The 21,703-nt window shown below is 34.7% G+C and overlaps 1 protein-coding gene across 1 annotated transcript in view; it reads right to left on the bottom strand.

Annotated features, from left to right (window-relative positions):
- Positions 1-21,703, bottom strand: part of SCYL2 (SCY1 like pseudokinase 2) — a 68,810-nt gene that overhangs the window by 18,606 nt on the left and 28,501 nt on the right. Inside the window, exons 4-11 of the mRNA XM_007085656.3 lie at positions 21,078-21,222; positions 14,704-14,853; positions 12,920-13,141; positions 12,065-12,181; positions 11,369-11,494; positions 10,395-10,571; positions 8,282-8,404; positions 2,871-2,984 (exon numbers count right to left, since the gene is read on the bottom strand). Coding sequence (XP_007085718.1) covers positions 2,871-2,984; positions 8,282-8,404; positions 10,395-10,571; positions 11,369-11,494; positions 12,065-12,181; positions 12,920-13,141; positions 14,704-14,853; positions 21,078-21,222 — 1,174 coding nt within the window. The remainder of the gene's footprint in view (positions 1-2,870; positions 2,985-8,281; positions 8,405-10,394; positions 10,572-11,368; positions 11,495-12,064; positions 12,182-12,919; positions 13,142-14,703; positions 14,854-21,077; positions 21,223-21,703) is intronic.

Below are 21,703 nucleotides of genomic sequence, written 5' to 3'. Positions count from 1 at the left end.
TAATATAACACTGGATATTAATTACATTTCAATTTTTTTAAAAAGAATAAAATCAATAAAATTCCAGTTAAAAAAAACTAAGAAAAACAAAATAATTTAGTTGGTTAAAAAAACACCATATTTCTACAAGAAAGAAAGAAAAAAATCTGAAAAATAACATACAATTGTTTTCTGAAATTCAAAAATAAGGAATATTACAAATTCAAAAAAAGATAGCTAAAGTCTTAATTTGCTCTTAGAATCAGTATTATAAAAGGAATTGCCGTGTGTGTGTGTGTGTGTGTGTGTGTGTGTGTGTGTGTATAAAGAGAACCTAGAAGTACTAGTTTACTTTTATTTTTATTTTTAATATAAAATATTAGTCATGTAAGTCATGAAGAAATAGAGCTCTTATTTTACCTACCTCTGTGTAGAATTTATTTTTTCTTTATTTAAACAGTATTAAACCACAATTCTAATTCATGACTCACATTTTAGGAACTTCCCAGTTAGAATCTTTCAACCTTATGTCCATGAATGCAATTCAGGAATTCACATTTGCCCCTCTGAAGGCAGGAGCACCATACATGGTATATAAAATGCAAATCCATTCCAGAGTTACTGCTCTAAATGCATTCATTATAATTCTTTGTAAACATGCCTTTGAGGGCTCAGTTGCCATCTTAAAATGAGATATAAACATCCCCAGGCATTAATGCAGATCATTTAAGTACCTATGCTTCCCACCTCATACATACTTGGAACTGAACTAGAACATGCACTTTGACAAAATGTATGCTAAAATAAATGTATGCTACCATAAAATAAAAGTGTGACTTAAATGATTTTTCTTTTTCCTTTTTTAAGCTTTTTAAATTTTACTTTAATCTGTATACTCAATATGGGGCTCGAATTTACAACTCCAAGATCAAGAGTCGCATCCATACTCTACCAACTGAGCCAGTGAGGTACTCCCAGATTTTTAAAAGGCATTTTGAAAATAAAATTTTAGGGGCACCTGGGTGGCTAAGTCGGTTAAGCGTCCGACTTCGGCTCAGGTCATGATCTAGCAGTCAGTGAGTTCGGATCCTGCATTGGGCTCTGTGCTAACAGCTCAGAGCCTGGAGCCTGCTTCAGATTCTGTGTCTCCTTCTCTCTGCTCCTCTCCTACTCATGCTCTGTCTCTATCTCTCAAAGATGAATAAATGTTAAAATAAATAAATAAATAAATCAAAAGGAAAAAAGAGAAAAAAAAGAAAATGGAATTTTAAGCTGTATATTACTTCACCTATTTTGAAAATTCAATCAAAAAAATTAGAAAATTTCAGAGAAAAGAACTGGATTTCAAGTCTTTTTAATATTGATGAAGAAAAACACTCAGGGGGGTATAGTAACTTGCCCAGTGGCACAGGAAGGTTAGTAGCAGAGTCAGAATAAGAAAGAACTCAGGTTTCTTGACCTCATTTCATACTTGTTCATTTTGGTAAACAATGATACTTTTTCCTATTTTTGTATTGTTTTCTATCTCAGAGCCGTTAGAACCAAAAAAAACATAAACTAAAATGGATTAGGTAAATCATGTCATTTTAATAAGGTAAAATCATGTCATTTAAATTGCTTTTGCCTATCATTCCATTAAGCTACAAATGCTTATATTTATTTAAATTCACATTTCACCTAATAAAGATGAATGAGATCTCCAAAGAACTATATTTACAAAATGCAAATTAATAACCATTATCAAACAACAATATAAAGAACTGATCAGATGAATGAAGAACATTTCTCCCTCTTTTCTAAAGCTGCCATTTGAAGAGAATATTCAATGTTACTTCTTAAAGAATTATTTGTGGGATAAATTCTTATGATCTACTGTTAGAGAAAAGGTTGAGAATACATATGCCTCTCAATATGAGATAATGAGAACTGTTATTTATTCTACTTCCTTGACCAACAACTATAAGTGTTAAAAATTCTGTATTCAAAGGAATCAACTGCCTTTGGCATAGATTTTTGAGTACAACTATTTCCCGCCACTTGTATTCTTGTTAATGTATTGTTTTATCGTACCCTTATTTTTTTTAAAGTAGGTAAGTGGTGGATATAAAAATATAGAGATAGATTACTAAAAAAAAGGCAGTTTACAAAAGGAAGCTATTCAGAATGATCATAGGCTTATACACCAAATTAAACTCTCATGATTATTTCAAAACTACCAACAAAATAAATTGTGAATTAAAGCAGAAAAGTATTAAGAAAGAAAAATTACTCAGATTTTCTAGTGAAGCACTCAAAGTTAGGGGACAGGAGCAAGGTCAGGGGTGCAATAGTGCAAAATTATATATCAGGGAAAACTAAAGCTATTGCTCACTTTTTTTTTTTTATTGCTCACTTCTATAGTACTATATTATATAGGTTACCTATAGCCAAGATGAAATATATGAACAAATTACAAAAGGGTTATTTAGGGGCACCTGGGTGGCTCAGGCAGTTGAGCATCCGACTCTTGGTTTTAGCTCCGGTCATGATCTCATGGTTCCTGAGTTTGAGCCCCACATCAGGCTTCATGCTGACGGTGCAGAGCCTGCTTGAAATTCTTCTTCTCTCCCTCTCTCTCTGCCCTTACCCCCATGCAAATGCGCATGCTTTCTCTCTCAAAATAAATAAGATAAACTTAAAAAAAGATAAATGAAGTTTGTTAAAGTTAATACACTGACAGTGCGGAGGCTGCTTGGGACTCTCTCTCTCTTTGCCCCTCCCCTGCTCACTATATCTCCCTTTCTCAAAATAAATAAATAAACATTTTTTTAAAAGGGTTATTTAATAATAAGAAAATGATTTAAAACAATGAGAAGTAAAAGAAAAGCAAAAATTAATATGCAATTACTTACAGCAAGGGAAGATGTCTGTAGACATGCATTTTTAATTCTTGGTATCAAAGCATTTTTCATGGATGGGTAGTCTATAAGATTTGCAAAGGTTGGAATGATGTTTAAACAGAGTTCCTATTAAGAAAATACACTGATTCAATCTTAGAGAAAGACTCTCTTCATCCTTTCTCCCACATATTAAAAACATTTTGTATTTACATAGCTAATTTGTCACATAGTTTGAAATAAACTTTTATTTATGTTTTATCATTTGCTCCTTTCAACAACTAGTTGAAAGAAGAGTTGTCACTAATTTTCAATTTTACAGATGAGAAAACAGACTCAAAAGATCTTATTCAAGGGGCGCGTGGGTGGTTCAGTCGGTTCAGAGTCCAGCTCTTGGTTTCAGCTCAGGTCATGATCTCATGGTTTGTGAGTTTGAGCCCAGCATCGGGCTCTGCTGCTGACAGCGCAGAGCCTGTTTCGGATTCTCTCTCTCCCTCTGTCTGCCCCTCCCCTGCTTATGCTCTCTCTTTCCCTCTCTCAAAATAAATAAAACTTTTTTAAAAAATTTAAAAAGGACCTTACTCAAAACCATGCAAAGTCATATAACTAGCATATGGTAACAACAGTCCTTGGTCTTCATTCCTAATTTCTTTCCCTGATAACACAATTCATCAATTCATCATTTATTATTTAAAAATGGGAACACCTAAGTTTTGCTATCTTTCACAATAAGGATTAAATACTAAGTAACATAGAACTATTCCTCTTAAATAAGGGATTTCTTAGCTTATCATAAAATAGAATACAAACATTTTCTTTAATATATTTTAAAAGATTGTTTTATAATATTGGGGAGAAATACAATAAGACACTATTATGTAACCCCAGTTTTTAAAACATGTATGCATATGTGTCTGTCTACAGACTTAGGGAAAAAGACTCAAGGATAGACATGGAAATGTTAACTATGGGCATCTCTGAGAGAGGATTTTAATTTTCTTTATATGTTTAAGCACTTCCAAATTCTAAAACTTAAGCAAGTATAACTCATAGAAACAGGAAAAAGTTATTTAAAACATTGTTAACTAATGTTGGCCACAATGTAAATGACTATAACTGGGAACTCTGAATGAGGCTAACAGAGGAAAAGGGGGACTAAATGAGACAAGGAAAAGAACAAGAAATGGCTTGAGAACTAACTGGCTCAAGAACATATATCTCAGATACCTTATAAGAGCAGAATGTTCCTTGTAGCAAAGCAAAGAAGAAGGGATTACTAAAGAAAATGGAGGCATAAATGTGTATCAGGGAAGGAGTTAGACAATATTTGGTATACTTAAAGACATTCATTTGTAGTTAGCAGACAGAAATAAATTAACTACTAACAATCTGTTATCAAAATAATGGCCAAGTATTTTATTTGCTTTACTCCCATATTTCCAAAAAGCAGCTATTAAGAGTTGCATGTTTATATCCACTCAGAATTGTAATTAATAAGTGTGACATAACTTGAGGATAAGAAGTACAAGCTACATTCAAGGATGCCCATTTTCCAAAGATGGGCAAGAATAGGCAAGAGTGAGCAGTTTGTGAGATACTGTACTCCTGTTACCAGAGGGGACCTCTGTAGGGAAGGTCAGCCTTTAATTCATGAGAGCAAGCATACATGTGCACTATGCTGTATAACCTAGCAATAGGTTACAAAGAGGCAAATCTTAAATTATGTCTAAATCATTTAGCTAAAAGTGGGGAGAAGAGCTCTTTTCCAAGAAGGAAATACGATGAAGAACCTAGAAACAGGAGACTGAAACAAACCAAAACTCAAGGAAGTCATTAGCTCATTCTCAGGAATTTCTGCCTCTTAGTTTATACTTTATAACTGGTGGTGGGGAGAGGAGAAAAAGCATAGCTTCTAAGTTTAATTTTAAAGGTAAAAATTTTTTATTTGGTTCACATATACATTTCTATTCAAGCCTCTAAGCACCCTAATTTTTGTACATCATTTTCTACTTTCCTAAATGTATTTCTGAACCCCCTTTAGCCTCTTAAATATTTCTAATCAAACTTCACTTTAAAAATATCACTCCATAGGCACCTGGGAGGCTCAGTTGGTTGAGCATCTGACTCTTGATCTCAGCTCAGGTCATGGTCCCACGGTTGTGGAATGGAACCCCAAGTCGGGCTCCACACTGAGCCGAGATTCTCTCCCTGTGTTTATGATTCTCTCTCTCTCTCTCCCTCTGCCCTTCTCCCCACTTTGTGCTCTCTCTAAAAAAAAAAAAAAATTAAAATTAAATAAAAAATATCACTCCAAAAATGAATTTCCAAAGTTACTTTCCAGCCTTCTACTTGCTTGAAACTTGAAGACTTTTGTTTCTTGGGGTGCCTGGATGGCTCAGACAGTTAAGTGTCCAATTCTTGGTCTCGGCTCAGGTCATGATCTCATGGTTTGAGAGTTCGAGCCCCACACTGGACTCTGTGCTGATAGCGTGGAGGCTTCTTGGGATCCTGTCTCCCTTGCTCTCTGCCCCTCCCCCATTCGTTCTCTATCTCTCTCTCAAAATAAATAAACATTTAAATAAAGACTTTTGTTTCTTGCTCTTATTCTAGTATTCTCCCAAAGATCCCAGATAGTCTTTTAACTTTAACACTCTTACCAAGCAATGATGATACTAATTAATTGGACTGGTGACTAAAGACATACTGAATGATCTCTTACTCGACACAACCCCAAAGGCAAGGGAATTAAAAGCAAAAATGAATTACTGGGACCTTATGAAGATTAAAAGCTTCTGCACAGCAAAGGAAACAACCAACAAAACTAAAAGGCAACCAACGGAATGGGAAAAGATATTTGCAAATGACATATCGGACAAAGGACTAGTATCCAAAATCTATAAAGACCTCACCAAACTCCACACCCGAAAAACAAATAACCCAGTGAAGAAATGGGCAGAAAACATGAATAGACACTTCTCTAAAGAAGACATCCAGATGGCCAACAGGCACATGAGAAGATGCTCAACGTCGCTCCTCATCAGGGAAATACAAATCAAAACCACACTCAGATATCACCTCACGCCAGTCAGAGTGGCCAAAATGAACAAAGCAGGAGACTATAGATGCTGGAGAGGATGTGGAGAAACGGGAACCCTCTTGCACTGTTGGTGGGAATGCAAACTGGTGCAGCCACTCTGGAAAACAGTGTGGAGGTTCCTCAGAAAATTAAAAATAGGGGCGCCTGGGTGGCTCAGTCGGTTAAGCGGCCGACTTCAGCTCAGGTCACGATCTTGCGGTCCGTGAGTTCGAGCCCCGCGTTGGGCTCTGGGCTGATGGCTCAGAGCCTGGAGCCTGCTTCCAATTCTGTGTCTCCCTCTCTCTCTGCCCTCCCCCATTCATGCTCTGTCTCTCTCTGTCTCAAAAATAAATAAACGTTAAAAAAAAAAAAAAAAGAAAATTAAAAATAGACCTACCCTATGACCCAGCAATAGCACTGCTAGGAATTTACCCAAGGGATACAGGAGTACTGATGCATAGGGGCACTTGTACCCCAATGTTTATAGCAGCACTCTCAACAATAGCCAAATTATGGAAAGAGCCCAAATGGCCATCAACTGATGAATAGATAAAGAAATTGTGGTTTATATACACAATGGAGTACTATGTGGCAATGAGAAAGAATGAAATATGGCTCTTCGTAGCAACGTGGATGAACTGGAGAGTGTGATGCTAAGTGAAATAAGCCATACAGAGAAAGACAGATACCATGTGTTTTCACTCTTATGTGGATCCTGAGAAACTTAACAGAAACCCATGGGGGAGGGGAAGGAAAAAAAAAAAAAAGAGGTTAGAGTGGGAGAGAGAGCCAAAGCATAAGAGACTCTTAAAAACTGAGAACAAACTGAGGGTTGATGGGGGGTGGGAGGGAGGAATGGGTGGGTGATGGGTACTGAGGAGGGCACCTTTTGGGATGAGCACTGGGTGTTGTATGGAAACCAATTTGACAATAAATTTCATATATTGAAAAAAAAAGACATACTGAATGATACAAGAAATGTGGGTTTCTAAAATTCAGCAAAGCTGCATAGGTCAATCTGATTTAAATATTAACTATTTCAATAAATACTTATTGGCTGATGTGTATTGGCCAAATGAACCCCCTTATGAAGAAAAATTAGCTTTCATATCACTCAACATTTCTCTCCTTCCTAATCTCAGTGAACATAAAACCAGGGTGGCTACACAGGGCCTGTGGGAATGTTTTAAGAAGCTATAATTCATAACTCCTTTGGAAAGGCCTAAAAAGTAAAAGTAAGTACTTCTTTTGTCCCATGTCATTTGGACAAAACCAGCATATCCTCACCTTTAAGAAGGCATGACATTATATGGAAAAAATGTAACATGAACCTCACAACTTTGAATAAGCAAAAACCTAGACAAAGACTAAAATGAGTCAAAAAAGTGACCTTATACACGTGATATTAGGTTCACATTATTTTTAAGTAATCTCCATACCCAACATGGAGCTTGAACTCACACCCCAAAATCAAGAGTCGCATTCACTACTGACTGAGCCAGCCAGGTGTCCCTGGTATTAGGTTCACATTAGAAAAAAAAGGCTTTGGTCAATAACCTTTAAAAATTAAAATTCTGTTTTCTTTACTAGAATTTCTATACTGGCAAAGAAACTTTAAATATAAAACCATTTATGCAATGAGATATTCTTAACATAGGTATTTATTTTCCAAAGTAAAAAAAAAAAAAAAAAAAAAGGAAAAAAATTATACTTTTAACAGCAATCCAAAATTTTTTTGCCAGACAGTCCTATAGAACCAAAATTTTAATAGCAAAGCTAAAGAACTAAGTTTGGCAAAGTACATGATGTTTTAACATAACCTCTATGACACACAGAAATAGCTATAAATGCATTAGGAATGGTCACACTAAATTACTGTCTGGTTTGCTATCTACTTGCTACACAAATTAACTTCAGTATAGAAAGAACACTTAGAAAAGTAAGTTATCAAGCATGAAAAAAAATTAGGAATATGGGAATACCTACTTAATGTTTTCATTAAAAAAGTCACATGTATCTTTGACATTTCATTCCTATGTTAGTTATTCATTTAGGAAGAAGATATACAATGATTCAACTGTAAGAAATCAAATCTTTCAGAATAGAACATTTTTGATAAATAAAAGCAATGAATCTTATACTTCATTAATACAGATATTTGTCAATACATTCTTTAAATTAGTTGGGAGCAGATACATTTTAGTAACAGTATATAATGCAATTCAATGGATTAATAATATAGATACCAATTGAGCTTTATATAAAAGATTTTATAATTCAAACCCAAAACGTACTTCTTTCTTTTTTTTAAAAATCAAAATAATTATTTTAAAAAAATCAAATATTATACCTGGATCTGAATGGAAGGAGCCTCTAGTGCTCTATAAACCATTGGTAAGACACTGTTCTTTATCTCATCAGGAGGAGTTTTGGTTAGTAGCAAATCCATTTTTTGTAGGAAAATTAACAAAATCTGTGTAGAAAAAAGGAACAATGTATTAAAGCCTAGAATCTTTATAAGATTTCACATATGACAAAATTTAAAGTCTCTTCAAAAAAGTAAGTTCTGTATTTTGACACTCACCATGTTGCTAGCCTGAGGGCATGGAAGACAAAAACATACAAATCAAGTTTCATAGATTTCTGGAAGCACAGTATTTAACATTTGCTCTCAGTTTAAACATTTAAGTGAAGACTAATTTCCTAACTCTCACATATCTTCGGCAATACATTACTCACCTGTAAGTACCACTATCTGGGTATCCACTGGGTTTAAAAAAAAAAAAAGAAAGAAAGCCTGAGAACAGCAAAGTCAGATATCCCAAAGAAGTAGTTCACTTGGCTTCTAAGTTTAAGAACAGAAGAAAAGGTACAGAAATGAAAAGGTCTGTCAGGAAAAATTCTAAAAAGAGACATTTTCAATAGTCTCCAATCATGTTTTCTCACCTAGTTGCCACACATACCTAGATTATAAGGAAAACATGGCCCCTTCTATTCATGCAGACTACATGAGTGTTTCATGAGTGAACATGTGGCTCCGCCACTTTTACTCCTAACATCTTGACCATATTTGGGGAACTCTGCTTCAAAGCCTACAGTTCCCTCATCTGCCCTTTCTTAGCCATAGGAACTCTTCCTTTATCACCACAGACTTCCTTCTGTTCCCCTCCTTTTAAAGGAAGGACCGCAAATAGCCTCTCATAAAACCATTAAATCACACAGCTGATGGTTTATTAATATGCTACTGCCATGGAATGGCAGAAATATGTAGTAATATTTACTATGTGTCTAGAAATTTCATTTAATCTCAACAACTCCTTTTGTTTCAGAAATGAGCAAAACTAAGGTTTTAAGAGTCTAATGACTTGCCCATGTCATCCTTCTAATAAGGATGAAGAAGACCAGATTCAAACCCAGGAGTGTGACCCTACTGCTCTTAAATCCAAGACTACCTTGGGGCGCCTGGGTGACTCAGTTGGTGAAGCATCTGACTTCGGCTCAGGTCATGATTTCACAGTTCGTGAGTTTGAGCCCTGCATCGGCATCTGTGCTGACAGCTCAGAGCCTAGAGCTGCTTCGGATTCTGTGTCTCCCTCACTCTCTGCCCCTCCCCAGCTCATGACGTCTCTCTCTCTCTCTCTCTCTCACAAACAATTTTTAATTTTTTTTAACATCTATTCATTTCTGAGAGACAAAGAGAGACATAGCATGAGTGGGGGAGGGGCAGAGAGAGAGGGAGACGCAGAATCTGAAACAGGCTCCAAGCTCTGAACTGTCAGTACAAAGCCCAACACGGGGCTTGAACTCACAGACTGTGAGATCATGACCTGAACTGAAGTTGGACACTTACCCATTGAGCCACCCAAGCGTCCCTAAAAAAATTTTTTTAAAAACCCAAGACTACCTTAAATCTGACAAATATTATAATAGAGTCTAACATCAGAAATTAATTACATTTTAACTTATAATACACACACACACATTATTTCCATGGTGCTGTAAGCATTTTCCTCCTCCTGGTAAAACTATTTATCAGCAATAAAATAAAGAGAAACAACTGGCATAAACTATCTACAAGCTAAAGACCCTAAATAACAAAAAGAAAAACAAAAACAAATATTTAAAAGTACAGAAGAAAAAGAAATACTTCTTTTCACAAACCAATAACTTTCAATAAGTCCAATAAGAACAGTATGCCAGATCTCAATATAATTTATTTTCTGAGGTGGTAACTTACGGAGAGCTATCAACATTTACTTGCAAAGTTTAATTATAATTTTAGGAATGGTTCACTTCAAACATATGCAAAATAGGTTCTGACTAATGGAAAAAAAAAGTCTCTTATACTTACCTCAATTTTTAAAAAGTCACACATCCATTTCTTTTGTTTTCAGTGATAGTCATCATTGACTAATATCATTAAGTAACAGCAAACAAATAGGAAAGAGTATTTACATACATACCTGGATTGGCTCCTGCTGTTTAAAAACAGGGCCAAGTTCAGGTAGAATTAATTTGACATATTCTTCTTTGGTGCATTCTTCAGCAATCAGTAGAACATTGGGCAAAACAAAAGGTACCATATCAGGGTTTACAAATTCTGAAGTCAAACAAGGCAAAATTCTCTGCACAATGACACGCTGAAAGGCAAAAATGTTTTCATAAAACTAAATTTGACTTCGGGTCTTTAGTGTTAATATTGAAGTTACAGTCTAAAATGTCCAATCCCTTTGGGGAAGATGACCATATAATTTCCCTCAGGAAACCTTCCTTCATTAAGTCTTCACTAATTTGTTTCTCCTCTTCATTACTTATGACTCATACCACACAATTTAAAAACTGTCCTGTATTATTAATTGTTGTTTCATGCATATTGACTCTATCTACACTTACTGAAAGAGCCTTGAGAGCAAGAACAATATTTGTTTCCTCTTTATTCTCCATAGCATCTAAGAAAAGGGCTAACTAAACAGTGAATAATCAAAGAGTATCGACAGATTAAACACTGGAGATATTTTTGCAGGAATCACCAGTTTTCCAACCATTGACTTCTATGGCATTCACCAACATATTTTAGACTATATTACACTCATGATTTAATAAGCCAGAGAAGGAGAGTTACAGGAACTGTAATACAGAAGTATCGCTTAATTGCTGGTGAAGCAATGATCTCCACAATGACAGCTTATGGACCTGTCTTCTGACATTTAATGTGCAAGCACTACCTTTGCATAGGTAGTATTCTTCTAATTTTTTTACCTAATTTTTTAGATGATTTTTGGACCCTGCAAAAAAGGTCCACTAAACTTTTAGCTTCAGTCTGCAGCCTTTTATAGTCATTTATGCACCTAAAGCAAAAGTTCTATTTATTTCTCTGGAAGAGTTATTATAGTAAATGAAAATCCTGTCTATAATAAAAAACTGATCAACAACAAACCTTGGGCAGTTTTGGTAGAACTTTTGGCAGTCCTTTGAAAAACTGTGATTTCTGAAGATTATCTCTTTGGAATAAGGTATCAAAATACTGCAGTGTTACTGCACCAACATCATCAAAGAAGGGAATCTAAAAATAGGGAAATAAAATTATTTTGGTAAATATTAAAGTACTTCTCATACCTGAAACTGCCATAATATAGTAAAAAAAAATTTAGAAACATTTAGCAAAATACTAAAAAGCACTTAATAGTTCTAATTATAAAAATCAAAATAAGGAATAACCAAATTTCTTTTCAGGTTCAAATTTTTCAGTCGGTACCTGTGAGTTCCCTAGGCAGTAACATTTTCTTTACCTAACTAATAAATGCTGAAAGATTAAATATCTTGAAGGCATAAAGAGCACTATTAAAATCCATGCTTACATGAGTAAATTAGAAGGCCGTGAATTCTTGGCGTGTCCAGAATTTCTACACCTGTATAACTATTAGGATTCTAATTATCTGAAATCTTATTTTATATCACAGCAATTATACACATTATTTAACTGTTTAAAGATTAAAAGAAGTTGCATATTTAACACATTTGAGAATACAGATGTTATCTGGGGCCTCTGGCTAAATCTTGCTTTAGAAGCACTTAATCTACTTTTAACTCCTTGTCTCTCTTCCACCTAAGGCAGGAATTCATGTGTACTCACCTTGGTCATTTGATCTGCATCTGGTCTTACAGTCGGAGTTACATTTAACAGCAGTTTTACATGTTCACGGACTTCCTCAGGTATATTTGAAAGTGAACTAGATCCTAAACGACTCAACTATTCAGAAGAATAATACTATTAAATATAAATATAAAATATTCAAAAAGATAATGCATTTACAGTGAACAGTCTATTTAAAAAACCTTTTTTTCCTCAAAAAAACTAAAAACAGTATGAGGACTTTAAGAAACAAAAGAGATGAACATAAGGGGAGGGAAACAAAAAGAATATAAAAACAGGGAGGGGGACAAAACAGAAGAGACTCATAAACTGAGGATTTATGGAGGGTTGTGGGAGGGGGGATGGGCTAAATGGGTAAGAGGCAGTAAGGAATCTACTCCTGAAATCACTGTTGTACTATATGCTAATTTGGATATGAGTTTAAAAAAAAAAAATTAAAATTAAAGCAAAAACAAAAAACAAAAAAAACCTTTTTTAAGTTCATTCAAAAATATATTTTACACTGAACAAACTGCTAATTCTACTGTGGCAAGATAATTAAAACACTTATCTTCAATACCTGAAATTGTTTCTATGACAAAAACAAAATGCCCATCATTTTAGATCATATTTCAGTATTCACTCTAGTAAATAAATGCCACAATTAAAGTTGTGGTAACAAACTTTGATCCTCATTATTTATAGAATTACTTTTGTTAAGTTGATTTTATGCAAACTTAAAATATGAGACACTCGTCTCACTTTACGGAATTTTCTAGGGACATTTTAAAAAAATCAAAGAAAAATTTAATACATTTTTAATGCAAGCAAATATTTATATATAAGGCAAATTACCTGATCCAACTGCCTACTAAAACTCTTGTAAATATCTTGCTTGTTAACTTCAAATATGGGTTTCCCTTTGTTAAATACAGCATACATGACAGTTCCTAGAGAGTACATATCACTGGCTGTTTCACAGCTCACAGAAAGTATGTATTCAGGAGCCAAATATTCAGGATTTGGAAGACACAACGATGGTAGATTTGGGTCCCATTCTTTACAAGGAAACTTAGGCTATAAGAACACAGAAAAGGGATTACAAAGATTAAATATTTCAAATTAAGGCAAACCACTATCAAACAGTAGCAACCTAATTTTAAATTCATACTCAGTCATGCAAGTAAAAACACTACCACCTTCAATCCTGAAATTCCCAAATTCTCAAATCTGGAAAGGACACTAAACAAACTGAGAGATACGAATAAGAACTCTTGCAACTTTCAGATGATTGGACCTCTCTTCCAGAAGACAAATTATCACTATAAGATGCAATATGAATATGAAAAGGTAGAACCTATGTTCTATGATACATAAGCTTCAAGTTTTCTGGACTCAGATTATCATTTGAAGCCTTGTTCTTTCACTAACTAGCTGCATGATTTAGTTAACAAGTTCAAAAGGTTGTTGTAAGGTTAAACAAATGCATGGGAAAAAATGAACCTAACAAAGTATCTGACCCAAAGTGTATATTCAACCAATACTAATTCTTTCTGCTTCCTTTAAAAGAGTTTACTTCAGGGGCGCCTGGGTGGCTCAGTCGGTTGGGCGACCGACTTCGGCTCAGGTCATGATCTCACAGTCCGTGAGTTCGAGACCCGCATCGGGCTCTGTGCTGACAGCTCAGAGCCTGGAGCCTGTTTCAGATTCTGTGTCTCCCTTTATCTCTGACCCTCCCCCGTTCATGCTCTGTCTCTCTATGTCTCAAAAATAAATAAACGTCAAATAAAAAAAGAAATTTAAAAGAGTTTACTTCAATTACAAATCTATCTTAGGTCAAATCAGGATCCCTTTAACAACTACATATATTAAAAACTTGAAATATTACAGTATTTCCTAAGTATAAATAGGCAGATACGATAATCACTAAGTAACAGGTGCTTTGGAACCAGAGAGACTGGGTTCAAATCCTAGCTCTACCACTTAACCACCTGCTTAAACTTAGGCAGATTATTTTATTCTATGAGCCTAACTTAGTCATCTATATTATTCCTGTATCTCACCAACTGTGGTTAAGAAAATACATAAAAAGTGTTTAGTAAAGTGCTTCAATAAACGTTAGCTATTATTATCACTGTTACTGTTGTTATCATGCTCCCTATAGAAGATTCTGTAGTCCAATAAATTAGGAAAACACTACTAGAGATTCACAATGTTTGTTAGTGTATTTGACATCTTACGGGAAAAAAAAGCCTACTTAGCCCAACAGTTCTCAGATTTGTTTAACTCTAGCATCCTTTACTCAGGTAACATTACTGTGGAATTACCAAGCTGAAGAATACTCTTAGGTAAAATGAACACTAGAGATTTCTATAAAGTTAAACATTTAAACATACATTGTACCACATAGCCTATTTCTACACATTTATCAGGCATGCAAATTCTCTAGTACATTCCAGATGCATCACAAATTTCCATAGCTTTAAAAAAATTAGAAGACTAGGGCACCTGGCTGGCTCAGTCTGTGGAGCACGTGACTCTTGATCTCAGGGTTGTGAGTTCGAGCCCCATGTTGGGTGTAGAAACTGCTTACAATAAAATCTTTTAAAAAAAATTAGAAGATTTAAAACCTTCATTACCTCTTGTTCAGAAGGATTGGATGATGATACACAAAAATCAAACCCCATTATTTTCCAGGCTCCACTTTTATTCAAAATTATATTTTCAGGTGTGATATTTCCATGAACCATTTTCACACTGCTATGCAAAAATGACAATCCTTCAGAAACCTGTAAACAGGGGGAAAAAGACACTTTTACATTAAATAAAATTCCTTTCAATTACAATAAAATGTCTCTTAAAAATCATAATTGCTGCTTCTTCCAATAGAAGATTTTTTTACATGCAGGTAACCATTAATTTAATCATAAATGCAAAAGAGAAGATATTCTCAGTTGCCACAACGATCAAAGCATTAGTGGGAAAACCCATTTATAAAACCAGAATACACTCTTCATTAAAGTTCCTTTCTATATCCATATAAGCAAAAGAAAAGAATTTAAAAGCACTTTGCTATCCAAATTTATCAAGTTCCTATGTTTGAAAAATGAAGGAATCTTTGGTTCCCAAGATACAGATAGTAAGTATCAAGGGACACCTTTGTCAATTTTATTCTAATTCTTAATATTTTTACATACTTACACTTCATATTGAAGTTCAGTTTTTCTGAAAAGTATTGTGCTTAGTTTTCAAATATTAATTGATGCTCACTCATTCTCAGGCTGGATTAGTATCAGGCAATTTTTATATCTGTACCTGAGACTACTATGGAATCTGTTAACCAAAAATGAAGACTGGATTTCTGTTTCCAGGAGTAGATTTTGGCAAACTAAAGCTCCCTGACTTCCAAGACTCCATTCCCCCAGGTTTTTCCCCAACTCCACTGGCTGCTGCTTTTCAGTCTGTTTACACTGCTGGTTCCTCCTCAGTACCCCAACCTCCTGGACTCAATGTTTGGACATCTGAAGTTTCCATGTAATCTTTCACAGTTTTCTCATACCTTTCAATACCATCTATATGTTGACTGTTCCCAAATTCTCTCCAGCCTGGCCCTCTTTTCTAAAGTCCAGACTTGATTATCTGACTGCCTTCTCAATTTCTTTCCCTGGAATGTTTTACAAGCATCTCAATCTTAGAAGAATCTGAAACTGAGCTTCCCCTACAATTCAGTTCTCTCCTCTTGTAGTCTTTTCCCTGTATCAGTTAATGGCCACTTCATTTTTCCATTTTCAAAAACTTTTGAGTTATCCTGCACTACTCTATTTTTCTTATACAGTAAAGCCATCTGCAAAGCACAATACCTTTACTACTAAAATACATTTAGAATCTGATCCTGTCTTACCACCTTCCCTACTCTAGACCATCATCATCTCTGGCCTGTATTACTATAACAGTCACCTACTTCACCTCTTTGTTTCTGTTCTTACTCTTCTACATAGTTTAATTCTCAATAAGTAGCTACCATGCCAAGTCACTTTCCTACTCAAAGACTTCCAAAGACCTTTCCTTTCTCTCTGAGTAAAATTCAAAGTATTTCTCTGGCTCTCAGGGATAACAGGACTTAACCGCTCATTAACTCCATGACCTTGTCTCCTACTACTCATCTTCTTATTTACTCGTCTCCACCACTCCAGGTATTTCGCTATCCCTTGAACATGGCATGCATGATTCTGTCTCAGGGACTTTGCACTTGCTGTTCTTTCTGCCCAGACCATTCTTTCCCTACATATCTATATGGTTTGCTTCTTTGCTTTTTTCAGGTCTTTACTCAAATGTCACCTTTTCAGTTATAGATTTCTTGACTACCTCCATCCAAAAGTGCAACCTTTCCCTCCACATCCAAACCATCCTCTTCCCTCTTCACCTTTTTTCTCCATGTGCACTTATCATAATCTAATATATTTACTTATTTTATTGTCTCTCTTCCACATGAGAATGTAAGTTCTGAAAAGCAGGAATTTGTGTCTGTTTTTTTACTGCCATACTTTCAGCATCCAGAACTATGCCAGACATACAGCTATCCAATAAATATTGCTTAATGATTTAATACAAAAACAAATTCTCTAAAAAAAAATCCCTTACAGTTTCAACATGAAGACAAGTCAACAGTAAAGAATGTAAATAAAGAGTACTATTTTAGAAGATATCTGAATTCCTGTCCCCACTTCATTACTTACTAGTCTTGCAACTTTGAGCAAGTCACTGAACCTATGTAGGTCCCAGATGGTAAATTACTTCAAATAATGGCATATTAACCTCTTAATAAGTGTGGGAAATCATAAGATTCCACACCATTCTCAATTCCCATCCCCATAGTCAGTCAACTGGGCCTATTCTAATTCTGCATAACATCACTCTATACCTCTAGTACTTCCTATGATTTTTGACCAAGACTTTTTAACTATCATTAACTATTTTTACCAGCAAGCACTATGCTAAGTACTTACAAATTTACACATTTGACTCTGAAAATAACCCCATAGGGTAAGAATTATTTCCCACACATTTTCCCTACCCCCCAAGTTCTACTCTTCTAGCATGACAGTTCTAAAATGCTTAACAGACCAGGTCATTTACTCTGCTTAAAATCCTTCAGTGTTCCCCATCATCAAAAAGGTCTCTTTCTATCTTTTCAGTTTCATTTTTCATCACTCCCTGAGACGCGATGTGCTACCTCTAACTGCCTGATATTTACCCTGAGTAACTAGTATAATAAGCAATTAGGGGCTTAATATTTCTCAGATGAATGTTCTCTAGTCCTAACACATTCAAACCCACGAAATTTATATAAGATTTGCATTTTAAAAAATGCTTATTCCTCAAATTTAATTTATAAAATATACAAAGTTTATCAAGTCTAGAAAAGTTTTCCTAACTTTATAAGGAAAAAGAAACCCCTATGCATGCTTATTGTATATTTCAGGCATTAATTTGATAGATACTTTTATATAATTATCTCAGTTAATCTTTGGAACCATTTTATGGTTGGGAAAAAAAAAGTTCAGATGCTTATTACAAAGCTACAGTAATAAAAACAGTGTGCATTGGCGTAAAGACAGAAATATAGACCAATGGAACAGAATGGCATATATAGTCAAATGATTTTTGAGAAAGGTACAAAGACCATTCAATGAGGAAAGGATGGAAGTTTCAACAAAGGGTGCTGGGAAAATTGGATATCCATAGTCAAAACAATGAGGTTGTACCCTTACCTTAAACCATATGTAAACATCAACTCAAAATAAATCAAAGGCCTAAACGTAAGACTAAAACTATAAAACTCTTAGAAATAAACAGGGGAAAAGTTTCATGACACTGGATTTGGCAATGACTTCTTAAATATGACACCAAATGCAACAAAAGAAAAAATAAATTGGATATATCAAAATAAAAAACTTCTGTGCATCAAAGGACAAAATCAAAAGAGTGAAAAGGTAATCCACAGAATGGGAGAAAATATTTGCAAATCATATATCTGATAAGAGGTTAATATCTGGAATATACAATGAACACCTACAACTCAACAACAAAACAAACAACCTAATTCAAAAATGGGCAAGACACTTGAATAGACATTTCTCCAAAGACAATATACAAATGGAAAATAAGCACATGAAAAGATGCTTAAATTCACTAACCACTAAGAAAATGCAAATCAAAACCACAACAATCTACCATCTCATTACTATGAGGATGGCCACTATCAAAAACTAGAAAACAAATGTTAGTGAGGACATGGAGAAATTAGAACTCTTGTGCACTACTGGTAGAAATATAAAATGGTATAGCCACTATGGAAAACATTATGCCAGTTCCTCAAAAAATTAAAATAGAGGGGCGCCTGGGTGGCGCAGTCGGTTAAGCGTCCGACTTCAGCCAGGTCACGATCTCGCGGTCCGTGAGTTCGAGCCCCGCGTCAGGCTCTGGGCTGATGGCTCGGAGCCTGGAGCCTGTTTCCGATTCTGTGTCTCCCTCTCTCTCTGCCCCTCCCCCGTTCATGCTCTGTCTCTCTCTGTCCCAAAAATAAATAAAAAAAAAAAAAAAAAAAAAAAAAAAAAATTAAAATAGAATTACCATATGATCCAGCAATTCCACTTCTGGGTATATCCCCAAAAGAACTTTGAAAGCAAGATCTTAAAGAGAAACTTCTACACCCATGTTCACAGCAGTATTACTCACAATAGCCAAGATATGGAAGCAACCCAAGTGTCCACAGACAAACGAATGAATAAATATAATTCCGTAAATACATACAATGGATTATTTAACCTAACAAAGGAAGGAAATTCTGATACACACTATGACACAGATAAACCTTGAGAACATTATAGTAAGAGAAATAAACCAGTCAAAAAAGAAATAATAATGCATGATTCCACTTATATGAGGCACCTAAAGTAGTCAAATTCATAGAAAATGAAAGTAGACTGGTTGCCAGGGGCTGAGGAGTGGTGGGGTTGGGGGATGGGGAGTTACAGTTTAATGGATCCAGTTTCAGTTTTCCAAGGTGAAAGAGTTCTGGGGATGGATGATGGTATGTTTGCACAACAATGTGAATGTACTAAATGCCACTGAACTATACACTCGAAAATGGTAGGGCAGTAAATTTTACATTATGTGTATTTTATCACAATTAAAAAATATATACTGTTAAGCAAACAAGATAAGCCAGACACTAGATACTAGAAGAAAATATTTGTAACTCATGTATCTGACAAAAGACTTGTGTCCACAATAAATATATAAAGAAACCTCAAAACTCAATAATAAGAACCCATTCAAAAAATGGGCAAAAGAGCTGAATAGACATTTCACCAAAAAATATTCAGAGGGCAAAGTATATGAAAAGGTGTTCAACATCATTATTCATCAGGGAAATGCAAATTAAAGCCCCAACAAAATACCACTGCATACTGATTAGAATGGCTAAAATTATAAAGACAAACCATACTTCTGGCAAATATGGGGTAAAAATGGAACTCTCATACACTGCAATAGGAATGTAAAATTAAAAGAAATTTAAAAAATTAAAAAAGGAATGTAAAATGGTATTACCACTTTAGAAGAGTTCGAAGTTTCCAAAGAACCAAAATGTATACATACCATTTGATCTAGCCATCCCATTTCTAGGTACTTAACAAAGAGAAATTAAAGCATATGTACAAAAGCTTATATATATTAAAGCATATATACAAAAACTTGTATATGAGTATTCACAGCAGCTATATTTGCAATAACCAAAACCAGAAACAAACCAAATGACCATCAACTGATGAATGGATAAACAAACTATGGTATATCCATACAATGGACTACCACTCAGCAATTAAAAATTATTGATATGCACAACTATATGGATGAATCTCAAAAGAATTAAGTGAAAGAAGCCAGGCAGAAAAAAAAGAGTACATATAAAATGATTCCAGTTAGAAAATTGTAGAAAATACAAACCAATTCATAGTGACAGAAAGCAGGTCAGTGGTTTCCTGGGACAAGAGATATAAAGATAGCAAGAAGTAGGAGGGAAGGATTACAGTGGGTATAAGAATACTTTGGGGGGTCATGAATATGTGCATTATTTTTATTGCAGCGATGGTTTCACAGGTATATATGGCAAATTTATAAAACCATATAGTATTTTAATATGTAAAGTTTATTATATACCAATTAATAACTTAATAAAGCTGTTAAAAAATCATAAAATGATCTCTGTCCCCAAGGAACTAAAATTCTACTGCACAAATTTACTCTATAGAGTTGAAGATATTTCATTTTGGTAAACAGGGAAAGGAAAATTAGAAAAAGTGGACATATAAGAAAAGGCTAACAAAATTTCTTGATGCCTATTAAATAATTTCCTTAAAGATGTAATTTTTAATTTTTATTAAATACTTAAGTACTTCAACTTAATAGTTTATGAAATGCATTAACGAGGTTTAGAACTCAAAAAAATAAAAATGGAACCACCCCAACCACCAGTCAGTAAGTGCCCTTCTACAAAGGTTACCAATGTTATGTTTCATAAACTTAAAATATAATTTGGGACACCTGGGTGGCTCAGTCAGTTAAGCATTTGACTTCGGCTCAGGTCAAGATCTCATGGGTGTGTGAGTTCAAGCCCCACATCAGGCTCTGTGCTAATACCTCAGAGTCTGGAGCCTGCTTCGGATTCGGTGCCTCCCTCTCTCTCTGCCCTCCCCCTACTCCCTCTCTCTCTCTCTCTCTCTCTCAAAAATAAATAAAAAATTTTTAAAAAAATAAAGTAAAAAAATAAAATATAATTTAAAACTAACAACAAACTGTAGAAAAACTACAAAATACAGAAATAGTTTTAAATTACTGAAAGGATCCAAAGGTTTACCTGAAGCAGTTTATATTGCTAATAAGTTTGAAACAGCCAAAAAACAATTTTGAAAGAAAAAACTCTTTTCACATGATGAACAAAAATACATACCTGGAGCAAACCATATTTGGTTTCTACATCATAAAGGTTATAATCCTTAATGTCTGGAGATACAGGGGAAGGTAGATTTTCCCAGTTACCTAAAACATTGGCTAAACTGGCAAAAACTGGTTCTGTACAAAATGCCAAGCAATCCCTGTTTTAAAAAAGAAAAAGATTTATTTACCACCATTTTTTCCCACATTATCAAAATCAAATGTACATAAAATATTAGTGGTCAACAAGAAAGTAGACTTAGATTTATTTTCAACATTAATATAATACACAATTTTCAGAATATGCTCAAAGGAACCTGCAAGTTTCCCACAGACCGTCCTGGAGCAAGAGGAGTCAGAAAAGGGCACAGAGAACAGCTCCAAGGGCCTCTATAACTACTTCAATCAGAGCAGCTTTGCTTTTACCTACTTTATATATAATTTTAAAAGGTGTCACAATTTTTAAAATTTTAAATTACTGCTCCTTGATATATAAGAATATTTAGAAATTCAGAAAACGTTAGATATTAACATTCAATAGGCTTTACGGAGTAATTATAAAGAACTCAGGCTTTGAAGATGAACAAATACCCAACTTCAAGTCCTAGCATCCCTATCCCCTGACTACGTGACTTGGACACC

This window comes from Panthera tigris, chromosome B4 (assembly GCF_018350195.1).
Source record: "Panthera tigris isolate Pti1 chromosome B4, P.tigris_Pti1_mat1.1, whole genome shotgun sequence".
Classification (NCBI taxonomy): domain Eukaryota; kingdom Metazoa; phylum Chordata; class Mammalia; order Carnivora; family Felidae; genus Panthera; species Panthera tigris.
The sequence above is the reverse complement of the archived record's forward strand: the minus strand, read 5'-3'. Positions and strand labels throughout refer to the sequence as shown.